This window comes from Triturus cristatus, chromosome 6, assembly GCF_964204655.1.
Source record: "Triturus cristatus chromosome 6, aTriCri1.1, whole genome shotgun sequence".
NCBI classification, from domain to species: domain Eukaryota; kingdom Metazoa; phylum Chordata; class Amphibia; order Caudata; family Salamandridae; genus Triturus; species Triturus cristatus.
Window position 1 is genome coordinate 559,387,905 of NC_140589.1, and position 13,817 is coordinate 559,401,721.

General features: G+C 43.5%; 1 protein-coding gene across 2 annotated transcripts in view; it reads right to left on the minus strand.

Moving 5' to 3' along the window:
- LOC146817393 (uncharacterized) overlaps window positions 1-13,817 on the minus strand; it is a 1,110,110-nt gene that overhangs the window by 811,433 nt on the left and 284,860 nt on the right. The window contains exon 2 of one of the 2 annotated variants that reach the window (XR_014962542.1): window positions 1,113-1,172. Coding sequence is in view for 1 of the 2 variants with exons in the window: in XM_085609207.1 (XP_085465333.1) it covers window positions 1,109-1,172 (64 nt within the window). In the remaining variant the exon portion in view is untranslated. Of the gene's footprint in view, window positions 1-1,108; window positions 1,173-13,817 lie in introns of both variants that reach the window. The other variant, XM_085609207.1, reaches the window with a different exon arrangement.

Here is a 13,817-nt window from a genome sequence, read left to right on the forward strand (position 1 = left end):
ATGTGAGCAGTTGTATGGGTGAATGTGTGGCTAGGTGAGTGGCTGAGTGACTGGTTGTAGTTATGTGAGTGGCGCTATGGATGAGTGAGTGGTTGTGTGAGTACTTGCATGGATCTATGAATGGCTGAGTGGTTGCATCGGTGTGGGAGTGGGTGTATGAGCGGTTGGGTTGTATAGGGGTGTGAGTGGTTCTGTGGATAATGTCATCAGTGATGTAATTTGAGATATCAGTGACATCTTTGACCATGTCATGAGTGATGTAATATGTGAGGTCATAAGCAGTGCATCCTTGTGACAGGGAGGAGGGCGTAGGTGTCTCGCTTCCATGGACCTCAGAAGATCATGAGATAATACGCATCACAAGATGAAGTTTTTCTTCCCTTCACAGGCCCCCCCTGCGACGCCTGTACCTTTAAGACCTCCGAAATCAAGCCAGACATGGTGGGCAGCAATCTGTGGCTTTGGAAGACGGACAGCGCTTTTAGCTAATCCCCAGGAGAGTGGGAGCTCAAAACCCAGAAAGAGAAGACAGAGAGGAGTCCATCTGTGGGAAAGCAATATGTGAGAAGGCAGTCGACAGCACAGAAGGGAAACGAGACACCGGACAGCTGAAATCTCCTCTGTGCCAAACGAGGGAGAAGCTGCCACTGACGTCAGAGAAGTGCGAGAAGGCCACCGATCCTATGAGCCGCCATGCCCCATTCTTGGAGGAGCGTGGCTGACTGAGGTACATGCTTGGGAAGAGTGGGAGCAAGGAGGCGGTAAAAAGTGAAGACATGGAAGCAATACAAATGGAGGGTTCTCTCATTTAAAACCTCCCAATAGTGATTTAAAATAACTCCTCTCTGATACCGTTCCTAAAAACGCAAACGCAAGTGATTTCCCAATTTTACTGAAATTCAGGTTTTGTTTGAGGCCGCATGAAGATATTCAGAATATCGAAATTAATGATTCAATCTGGTGGAGTTTAACTGGGTTTAAGCATATAAACTGCTTTTCTTCTTATAACGATGGGCACTTGGTGATGGCACGGGAGATTTAAAATAAAGCGGTATCCTCCCTCTCAAAAACCATTCACTTCAGCTCTGTATAATCCAGTCGTAAGTACTTACCTGTGGTATTCTCTTCATCCGAAGCGCACTTCCTCCATGGTGGTCCTGGCGTTCATGGTCCTGTAAAGTAAAGAAGAAAAGGAGAATCACTCACCTCCTAACCTATGTGACTTCTTACTGGAACAATAAAAGAGCATAAACTAGAAGGATATAGTTTTAAAACTCTTATATCACGACCTACCTTAATATCCTACGCTCTGCTCCCAGCCCAAAAACCTGACACTCAGGTAACTATAACTGCTGAATTTCACTCGTTTTGTACAAGTGAAATCTTAGCCTAACTATAACGTCCCTATATATTGTAGGTGCCTCCAGTCTGTGGGTAAGAACATGAGTGGGTACGCTAGTCTGAGTTGGTGTGTGTCTCTGAGTGGGTCTGTGAGTGGATGTGACAGTGGATGTATGGGTTTGTGAGTGGGTGCATGAGTGCCTTAGTGGGTCTGTGAGTGGGTGTATGTGTCTGATTGAGTCTGTGAGTGGGTACATGCGTCTGACTGGTATTTGAGTGGCTGTATGGGTCTGGGAGTGGATGCATGAGTGTCTGAGTAAGTGTTTGCATGTGTCTGTGAGAGGGTGTGTGAGTGTCTGAGCGAGTCTGTCAGTGGGTGTGTGAGTGGGTATCTATGTGTCCTTGTGGGTATGTCAGTAGCTGTGTGAGTGACTCAGTCACAAAAGAACCACACCTGGCCTTTCATCCAACAAGAGTCTGCAATTTTGCACAAAATATAACTTCCCAAGTGAAGTTCTTTCTACTGGTTATTCACTAAGTGCTTAGGAAAAAGTCCAGTATATATTCTACAGTACAGCTGCATAATGGAGCACGAGGAAATGTCATCAGTGACCTTGTGTGCGTTTTGGCAATGTGATTGTTTCTGGTGCATCTTTATCCAGAAATATGTGATAACATGAATCCTCCTATAGAGAAGACGACAAGACCAAAAGAGATAAATCAAGGCCAAAGAAAGGGCCTTCATCTTCACTATATGAAGTAAGTTTTTCTTTGCTTGATGGAGATGTCCTCATATTACTTTGCATCGAGAACCCCTCACCAAAATTGGCAAGAAACACGCGGGGGGGCGGGGGGGGAGGAGGAGGCGCTTGTTAAGGTGTCCATCATCCTAGCTAAAGGCATTCCTCATATCATACCACAAGAGATAAATCAAGGCCAAAGAAAGTGCCTTCATCTTAACTATATGAAGTAAGTTTTTATTTGCTTGGTGGAGATGTCCCCATATTACTTAGCATTGAGAACCCCTCATCAAAATTGTCAGGAAACATGCTGGGGGGGAGGGGCGCTTATTAAGTTGTCCATCATCCTAGATAAAGGCATTCCTCATATCATACCTAGCGGGAGAGGCTGCGCAGTGGGCGGTTCCCTTGGTAAGGAGAGACGATCCTCTCTTATATGACTGGGAGACTTTGATCGGATGCCTCCAGAGGAATGAGCGAAAGAGCCGCGCCTCAGTCTCAGAGATAGGGAGGGGAAAAAAAACTTACTAATGAACTGGAAAATTCCGTGGTATCTTTGGTTTTCCGTCAGCCTGTGTCATTATCACTAAAAGTATGGATAAACATGCCTTCGCTACTTATGATGGTGTAATTTTTATTGAGAAACCTTTTCACGAACGGTCCCTTTCATTCCTTCTATCTGGAAGGTTTCCTTCCCCCATTCTTTCCTTGCTCTCCACTATTGTTTCAGACTCTACGTCACTGCGTAACACACGTCCCAGCTTCCGCCTGTCCATTAGTTGCCGCCCAGTGGCAAGCCGGTTGACATTCCTCCCCAGACTCACGCCGGCGTTACTTGGATCTCTTATCGGCCTTGGAACCCTTCCAGCTTGATTCATTCCTGCTGAACCAAAGATACCACAGAATTTTCCACTTCATTAGTAAGTTGTTTTTTTCCCTCCCTAACTCTGAGACCGCAGCGAAGGCTCTATGGCTCATTCCTCCAGAGGCATCCAGGCCCTGGCCTTACTAACTCCCCCCTTCATCACCCCAAAACAGGACATTAAGATGGGCAATTTAAGATTTCTAGAATTTAAGTTTGTAGCCCAAATGAGCAAATCCCACAATTATGTTGTTCACCCTGCTCAACTGTTCAAGTAATTCATTGTCCGTTAGATAGATATCATCTACATAGGACACAGCCTCCTCATCGCAAGTTTGTAATATTTCTGACACTCTTGCCGAGAAACACCCCGGCAGTTCTGATACCCTTGAGTTAAATAACAAATTTCGCTGAGTGACAAGTGCAGAAAATGCTGTTAAATATCTGCGTTCTGGAGCTATATTTTGGCAGAAGAATCCATTCATGATATCTATTGTCATTTTGTATTTCTTCTGCACAATGTTATTCATTAATGCGGCACTGTGTGCATTTCGAACTACAAATTATTGCATGCATGTGTTTAAATGTCTGTAATCTAAAACTAGATGATATGTATTGTCAGGTTTCATTACTGGAAACAAAGGATTATTCATCGGAGGGATGCAAGTCTCAATCACACCTTGGTATTCGAGTTGGTCTAAGATTTCTTTGACCTGTCTTTTTGCATCGTTTTTATAGGGTACTGTATCTGTGGATTTGTAGAAGATTTAATGGAATTTCGTTGTGAGTGGACTCCACGTACCACCCTACATGGTTGCGGTATAATGCTGTAGCTAGCGCTAGCACCCACTCATATGCCTATGAATGTTTTAAAGATTCTGGAATGAAGTCGGAAAAAGCAGGCAAAATTATGCTTTCCCCCTTTAGTCAATCCATCACAAACTCAGGCGGCCAATCCCTTTCTGCTAGCAGTATGACATATCTATATGTTAAGTTCTCCCAAAAGAGACCTTTAACCTTTCTTGAGATGTCCCCCTCTATTTAAAGCGTAATTTCATACAGTCTATGCGGGAAACTAACTCTCGTATCCTGTGTTTCCACTGTGATGTATTCATTCAATACTGCTGTCAACAGAAACTCCTTCAGGTTCTGGTGAGCTATTGTTACTTCTGCTGCGCTGTCTAACATCGTCAGAGCCCATTACCCGTTCAGAAGCGGAGTCGTCAGTAACCTTGGCATGTCTCATTTTTAAGCCAGCTACTTTCTTCTTTTTGAATTGAAGCTTTGCTTTATGTTGCTCTTCCTGTTTGATAATGTAATCTGAAGTGCAACGTGTTTCCCTTTTTGTCTTTGGTCATTCTTCAGTCTTTTGTTCTGATCGCCCGACCCTCTCCAAGTTTTTTGATGAACCTTGAAAGGAACAAAAGGAACGTGTTTCAGTGTCCTGATGCCTATCAGGTTTTCTAATGTTGTCACAATTGCTAAGGTTGTACCTCTTTTTAGAGGACTCTCATTGTGGAGACCCTTCCCTTGATCTTGAATTCTTTTCTGAATTGTTATTTTTAGAATTTTGTTTTTCCATTTCTTTTTAGAAGAAGTGGGTGCTTGCTTTGAGTTGTCTTTGTTGGGACTACCCGCCATTTGTGGCTTCCCTGCTTTGGTTCCCAAATGATCTCTACCTAATTCAGCATAGGTTCCTTCGATCATTTTTGGTAATTCTCGCTCAATATTTCTAGGTGTTATTTCCCTTAGGCTGCTGTGTATGGCCACTGCTGCTGCCTCCCCCTTTATATTGCTCAGCATGATTGAAGCATGATTGCAGAGACTTGGGCAAAATTACCCATCAGTTTCATTCCCAAGTCCAGGGCAGGTCCTGTCCCATACTCATTCTGTATTTGTTTCAATACTGCTGGAACAACTGCTAAAGAAGGAGTATTGTGTATTCTGACGTAAACTGCGGCAAAGATTGTTCCCCAAGTGGTATAATCCTCAATCGAGGGAACCACCCCCATTGGCAAGGAGATTGTTAGCATTCTATGTTGTTCCTGTGGACCCGAATGGGGAAATACTGCTTCCAGCTGTGCAATTATTTGTTCTATCCAGAACAGACTTTTTTCTGCCGTCTGGAAGGACTTGCCCCTATTACTGATTTTAGTGTCTGTGGATTAATTATAGATGTGGTCTGATGTGGACCAGCCAGGGCATTTCTCGCAGGTTGAACTGTCAATGTTCGCATGACAAACTGGACGATGTGTCTGTATAGCCTGACTATACCTTTGTATATTATACAGACTTCATCCACTGGTAGTCTATCTATCTCGGCATGTGGAGTGTATGTCGCAAAGGCGGGCCAGGCCGCTCCTCCTATGCTGAGTGGACCGAGTCTCACCACAGATGTGTGTGGGAGGGCGCCTTTAAACCAGCTATTATGCTGCTGGTATGTTAACAGGACTTTAATGTCTTCGTATGCAATGTATTCATCTGGTGGTTCAACTACAATGTATGTGTGAAACAATTTAGTCATCGGATCTGCAGGTGGGAATTGCACCCAAGAATAGAATACCTCTGACCCAAACATCTCGTGTGCCTCGGTCACGAAGGTAAACAGCCACCTGTTGAAGGTACGCCGTGTTCTAACAATTTCATAGTCACTGCATGTCTGCAGTTCTCTGAGATGTTAAGAGCGTTTGCAGCTTCGTCTTCCCTCGAGCTACTCGCGGGCTCAATCATTTTTAAAAGAGAAGAGAATGTTTAGAGGTAGGGCTTTGCACAAGGTGTGGAACCGTTTATCCTTACAAGCTTGATAAACCTTCAGCCAGTACACAGAGTATATCTGCTCAGCTGAGGCGGATTTCCCCTTCCCACTTCAGACTTCTCTGAAAAAGTGTGAGTAGGGCTTTCTGAGAAAGCACGACTGAACTACTCAGATTTAACTGTTAATATAAGAACCAAACCAACGCTGGCAGCGCCATCTCATGTAGTTCCTAGGATCCTCCCAGGACCTGCGAGTTTTGGATGACATAAACTGAGGGTTTGGTGTCCCAACCGCTTCTGGACACCCCCACAGGATATGTCAGCCGTTAGACCAGCTAGCTCTACAGTGCCACTACCACCCACCTGAACATGACAACCCTGATTTATCAGGGATCGTGGAAAACAGTACAGTACGTTTCGCTCAGACACTCATGCTTGCTTTCTCTCAGAGAACACACAGGATGGCAATTAGGACGTTTCAATAGAATTAATTGGTTCAGCGACAGCCTTGTGTAAAACATAAGTGCTGCAACAATCAGGAGACAGAAGCATACAAAAGAGATTATTAGCATTGTTGTGTCTGCGCTTTTTTCCCGCTGTAAATTCCCCTTCACTTGTCACCAGCGCCGTTCACCTTCCTCATGAGCACTTGTGCATAGTCTAGTGCTGGTTACATGACATTCAAGTAAACACAGTGCTTTTGTGTTTGTTTTTGATCTTGCAACCAAATATATGAAAAAGAAGTTTCTCCATTCATTGTTTCCAGTTTCTAGTCTCCCTTTCCCCCTTCATTGCAATACGTTGTGCATTTGTATAACTATCTACTAAATAATGCCTGTTGAGACATTGCTGTATGTTATACACTGCCCACCCAGGTCTCAACTGGGTTTATGGGTATCCTCCTGTAGTTTGTTACTTCAAACAATATGAAGACATGAATTGAAGTTCTAGTTTTTTCCAATCTTTTGCTGGATTATGTACACATAATCAAGGCATTCCCAGAATAAACCCATATTGAAGGGCTTGAATGACATCAAATGCAGTCATGTTCGAATGTTTTGTCTGTTTGCAACCATCACATGTCAGACAAAGCTGAATGGTTTGCATAGTAACTGGATCTCCTGTTAACATCTTACCATCAACAGCCTGTATGATCTGTGGTACTTCTTTTCTGAGACATGGGATATACATATTTTGAGCTGTTGCTAAATCTACACAATTTCTGGTGGCTCCTGAATCCAGTAACACCTGTACTGGTTGTTCTTTTTTGTCCATACATATGTGAACCAGCAATTGGAAATGAGCCCTATAATAAGATGCACAGGAATTGACGGAAGGGAATGCAAGTGTACCCAAGAAATACCCCTACAAACATCTTGGGTCAAATAGTTTTCCGTCACTGTGTCTACTATTACTGTCACTTTCTTAGGGCCCACATTCTTAGCTTTAGGCTTTACAGGACACTCTTAGAAAACGACCCATGCGACCGTAATAAAGACATTATCCATTCCGCTGACGAGTCTCCCTTCCTAAGTCAAAGGTTGTCTTATTGTCCAAATTTCTATAGGTTCTGGCGTGTTGTCAGTTGTCAGTGTCTGTATTCTTGACTTCTCTGGGCGCCACCCTAATTTCTCTGGTCTTTTACATTCCCCCTTCCTCTCCGATAACCAATGATCAAGACGTAAAGTAAGACTAATAAGCTCAGAGTACGAACTGGGTTGAGGACCTGTTTGAACTAAAGCGTCCTTTAAATCATCTTTTAACCCTTGGTAAAATAATGCTGACCTTTTTTCCTCTGGCCAAGATGTTTCAGCTATTAAACGATTGAAATTAGATAAGTAAGTGATAAGATCTTTGTTTCCCTGTTTTAGTTCTAATAATTCTCTATCAGCCGATAGAGTCACAGCCCGTTGATCAAATACTTTTTCAAATTCTTCCACAAAAGCGTTGCCAATTGTACAACAGGTGACTGTCTTGACGAACTAAAAGAGCAGTCCAGGTTGCGGCATCACAAGACAGATAAGAAATTAGGAAGGCTATTCTGAATTGTGGATCCAGGAATGTAATTCTATTTGTGTAAGAAATACCTGCACCTTATCTGGGTCTTCTGAGAAACGGTCTGGAGCTGCTAAATTAATCTGTGTTGGGATATTTACAGCAATATTGGTAGATGGATGGATATCAGAACGAGGTGGAGGCACAGCACTATGTGGCGGAAGCAGGACACCGCCCCCCTGATGCTGCAATTGAACTACCTCAATCAAAAGCACCTCCGTCGCTGGTTTAGCGTCTGCTATGTCTCTTTGCATCTGTGTAATGACTTTTAAGAGATCATCTAGGGTGGCCATTGCAACTCACGTACAGACCAGGAGGAATACCATTTGTGGCCTCACTATTCTGTCAGAGTGGCCGTTCTTCCTCAGGATCTGTACGCGACAATACAAAGGCCTACCTCCTGGCACCTCCAACTTTGATTATTATAATAGAACAGTGTATTAGAGTGGCCAAACTGGGCGAAGGGAAGGGGAAGGGTACCATGGGAAGGAGACCTACAAAAGAAAAGCAAAACACAAAAACAATACAAATAAAAAAACAATGACTACAGGGTTTGCTTTGTAATATCCACCTGTTAAGAATCTGTTGAGAGATGTAATCTCTATACAAATGAACACATACAATTAGTAGTTAAAAGCACTAATAATCTGTGGTGATTCTTTTATTCCCAATAAAACTAATCACATACAAGTCTGAGGTTCGATGTGCTTAGATCCCACCTCACAATAATTCACTCTTATTCATAATCCTAAATAATTAGTATGTTGAACGAGCCAAATCTCACACTTGCAATATTCGCTTTTTTAGTTCAAAGACATAACTAGCCAAAATTCCAAAGACAAAATAATGCACAGAACATGCTGTTGCCAAAGAAACAATAGTAACGACCTATAGCCATACGTCGTTGGTGTACCACAATACACAATCTTACCCTACAGAGTACGACCTACTCTGTCTGAGCATTCTATACATACTATCCATAGAATGCGGAAGTCTTCAAAGGAATGCATAAGCCAGCCGCATATATAGACTGCGGGAAGTCTCCACTGCGTTGCGGGAGCCGGCAGCTTCTATCGCGGAAGACCGCTGGTACAGCAGAGGAACATGCTTCCAAACACAGAAGCATCTGGACGCGACATCCAAGAGTAGGAGAAGGAAAGCACGAAAGAGCTACAGTGTGGCAAAACTCCATCAGAATAGTGGAAACTGAGTGCTGGGTGTGACTGGCTAGATAGACTAGCCCCACCCATGCCACACCCAAGATGGCCGTCACCAAGGGCCATGGGAAATGTAGTCCAATGACTACAAAAAAAAAAACAGAAACAGAACAGGCACAATAATAATAAAACATGAGGGCACAATACAATGGAATCAAACATGAGTGGAACGAATACTGGAACCACCGGCGAGAGGAAAGGGGCGTAACATGCACTTTGCCACAAAGCGCCTTGGCACAGAGTGGAAGAAACAGAGAAGGAGGCACCATAGAGATGTATTGGATGGGTCCTAGACTGCGCACCACCCTTATTCTGACACTAACACACAATACTCACAATCTGAGGTATACGTAAGTCACCTCCTGTGCTGGACCATTTAATTGTCCTATTGCACTTCATTTGTGATCGAAATGGTATATGGTAATTATGTAAATAAATAAATACACCCAATTTTAATAATGTCAGACAGGGCAGAGATAAACTAAATCATTCATTAACCATATAACTGAATATATAGGAAGCATCAAGGAACATGTATTCTTTCTCAATTTACATAGCAGTGCTTGGTTGTATGGACTGGGCTTCCATAGAAGAATTAACTGCAAATAATTGGGGCTGGTTTTAATTTTCAGAAAAGGGTCACGAGCTACCAGTCTCCAAGAGTAGGTGAGAGGGAAAGGTCCCATGAAAAGATCAATTGAGGTAAGGAAAGGGAAGACACAATATTTGTGTCACCTCTCTTGTTTGCTCTATTAAACTTGTCACACATTAAATTTGGAGAAATACTGTCGATAAATAGGATTCCTTTTCGAAATCAACGCAGTTTTCCACCCTTCTCTCTCCCTAGTTCAATGTGCCACGTCCTTTCGTGCAGGGATTCATCATTCCCTCTTGGTCCTTGCCTTGTTGCCTTACGACACTGAGAGTCCTGCCCTTCCCGGTGGTTAGTTCTTCGAATACAAGAACAAATCGTATATGTAGAGTGATACAGTTATTTCCTTGGTTGGTATACAATTTGTATTCACTCCACCTCCCCTGTGCTGCCTTCCTGTCTCCACCACCTGTTAGTAATTTCTCCTTGTGCCAGAACCCAGTTTTCTTGTGAATGTTTCCCAAGTGTCCCCATTTACCTTATCTCCCTGCCTCCACTTCACCAAATGCAAGTACAGATGGGTTCAAATAATGCTGTTTCTAGCGCACACACAAGCAGTCTCCTGGACTGCTGCATCAAGAGGAAACTCCCCAACTTTCTCCTATGTCACGCAAAACTGGTTCAGTTAAAGCTGCCTCTAGACCATATCTAACATTTCAGATTCTGTGAATGCCTGCTACCACCCCTCCCTAATTGCTCACAGGCCACATTTGCAAAGGGTAAGCTGCCTCTTAGAAACAGATTCCTGATAGCGAATGCCTGTCAACGCTATTCATTATCCAATGAATGATTTCAAATACAAGTCACAGATACACTGCATTACAAGGAGGAAGGAGGAAAAAGATGCCCCTTTCACTCCCCTCCCCCATCCGAATTACAATGATTTGCAAAGCGGAAATTTCGAGTCAGTACTCAGTAGTCGCATCTGATTCACAGTGCACCCTTAGAATGAGGGACTTTCTTGCAATATAAAAGGCCACAATTATGCGTAAGGCAGAATTTGTGACCACAAAAGTCTTAGTAGTTGGGCAGTTTTGAGCCTGCTGTTCAGGGTAGCAGGCTGGGGGGAGTTGGGGGATTGACTTCAATGTTTTTCTTATGCATTAAGTTTACTCATCTCAGAACGAATGCAGCTAATGGAAATGCGCAGGTATTGCAATACTAGTGTGCTTAATTTTGCTGCCCAGGCCGTTTAGGTTCCACGTTCATATGGTCAGTCCCAGCTGTCCGTGTCCTCTCATTGGTGTAGTGGTTTTGTGTGAATAGGTTACCAAAATGATATCCCCTTCCTCCTAAAATCTCTCACACACTATTCACTATTCTCTACACTCTTCACACACTAAATTACTGAACCCATTCACATGTGACAATGTTTACTTTATTGCTGTTTTGATATTCATACAAAAACACTATTAGAATCTTGGAACAATATCAGTTTATTTTTTTTTATATATTTATAATCACAAATTAAAAATGAGACTTTGTATTAGTATTTGCCTCCAGTTATCAGTAACATGTGAATAGAATACATACAAGTTAAAAATATATTTTATAAAAAACAATCACATAAACAGTGCAAAAGTTTCATATTCAAATCTGGCCTATGACCACTGGAATTTAAAAAACATGTCGTTGTCGATGAGGTGTTTCAGTGGATGATAATCAATAGAAAACCACCTTCTTCAGGACATTAACTTTGTGACAACAATTATCTCTATATTTATTTTCCAAACGAAGCACTTTGGTATCAGAAACAATTCCTGGCTATATTGCAATACTTTCGATTAACTCTTTCTCAACCCTCTTCCAATTTTTCACAGTCACACTCCCACAGTGTGTTATAGACGGAGATACTCAATTTATTTTAATCTCACACTTTCATCATTTCTCCTTCTCAAACGGGTGCTTAGATTCTTCCATTATTTACACCAGTTGTGCTCTTCTATTAAATCTTAAGAGCTGCACAGTAAGCGTCTCATACTTTTTTGTGTTCCCGTCAACAGGATCGGCGTTCTGCAGAGTATCTCCTACTAGATCACAGTGGGAAGCGTGACTGTGAAAAATTGACAGAGGGTTAAGAAAGAGTTAATATAAAGTATTGCAATATACCCCGGAACTGTTTCTGACACCGAGTGCATCCTATGGATAACAATAACAATTATATAGATAATTATTGTCACAAAGTTAATGTCCTGAAGAAGGTGGTTTTCTATTGAATATCATCCACTGAAACGCCGCGTCGACAACTACCTGTTTTTAAATTCCAGTGGCATAGGCCAGATTTCATTATGTAACTTTTGCACTGTTTATGTGATTGTTTTTTATAAAATGTGTTTTTAACTTGTATGTACTGATTGACGAATTGTATTCACAAGTTACTGATAACTGGAGGCGAATACTAGTAAATACAGTCTCATTTTTAATTTGTGATTATATATATAAAAAAATGTAAACTGATATTGCTCCAAGATTTTAATAGCGTTTTTGTACAAATATAAAAACAGCAATAAAGTAAACACTGTCACATATGAATGGGTTCAGTAACTTAGTGCGTGTATGGAGAATAGTGAATAGCGTCTAAGGGATTTTATGAGGAACATGGGGATATCATTTTGTTGACCTATTCACACAAAACCACAACACCAATGAGAGGACACGGACAGCTGTAACTGACCATATGGACGTGGAACCTACACAGCCTGGGCAGCAAAATTAAGCACACTAGTATTGCAATACCTGCGCAAATTGGCCCTACATCTGGTGTTCCTTCAAGAAACACACCTCTGGGGTAATCACTACAAGGCCCATGACTGTTTCGGGAACACATTAGTTGCACATGCAGCCTATTCAACAGACTCGCCATGTACGGGCATCCTGCTTAGGAAATCAGTACCATTTACCCTCCATTGCACATGGCACAACTCTCAGGGTTGCTACGTGGCTCTGTCGGGGACATGGGAGGGCTCTACACTGAATGTTTGCTCGGTATACATACCACCTAGGCTCCATGCCACAACTCTGACAGACATTAGTGCCCTCATCTTAGAGATGCCCATGGCAACCCTTAGAATGGGACCGTGGCCGCTCACGACCGCGCTGTTCGCCCCAGCGAAACTCCGGCGTACTGAGATCGATACGGTCGAGACTCTGCGCTGGGCCTGGGAGGGGCTCCGTAGATTCTCCGGTGCTGATATGATCTCTGCGAATGCGATGCCAATCGCTCATCATCCTACTTTTCCGTCTCTCCAGACTTCCGGGATGGCTAAACACGCTATTCGCTTAGGGCTGTCTACAGTGGCGGATCTCTACCCTGGGAACACCTTTTTCTCTCTCGCTGCAGGCTCTGGCCCCATGGACACCCTACTTTACTATCAACTCAGGTATGTCTGCAGGGAGCTTCACCCCTCGTTTCCCCAGCCCCCTTACTCGATGCCCACTCTCGACTTCCTTTATTCGTCTCCTTCACCTCGGAAGCTAGTGACTAAAATATACGCCTTTACACTTGCAGCTTCTTCCATTTCCACTGACCAGGCGCGCGTGACGTGGGGTGAGGACCTGGGTGTGGGGATATCTCAAGCTGACTGGCTTTATTGTTGCAATCAGATTAAGTGTCTGTCCCCGAATTACCGTTTGCGCCATATTCATTTTAAATATTTACATAGGCTATACCGGACCCCCGTCCAGCTGCACAGGATGGGACTTATTCCCACTGATAGATGCTTATGCTGCTCTGCTCCTGCGGCTGATTGTTCCCATCTCGCCTGGCTGTGCCCTCAGGTCTCCGCTTACTGGCGTGAAGTCTGCTCCGTTATTTCCGAGATCACCTCGTCGCCGGTCCAGCCCGATCCTCCACTTTGCCTTTTAGGCTTTGTTAAATACTGTCCAGACGCCTCCCGCCACCTGATTGCCATGCTACTGGTCCTTGTGCGGCGTAGGGTTTCCATGTGCTGGGGCCGCAAGCCTGCACCCAAGGACGGTTCCTGGGGCTCATAATAGCTAGGTGGCAGATAGCAATACACTGGCTGGCGCAGCAGCGGCCAAAAATAGCAAGCTGGAGAACTGACCTGAGAGAGTGGGCCCTGGCGGAGGAGGGGCATATGCGCGCCACCAGACGAGATGACAAACTGCCTGAGGCACTGATGGCATGGAGGATGATGGTGCAGGAGATAGAGGGGCAGGTCCCACAGTCCGCACAG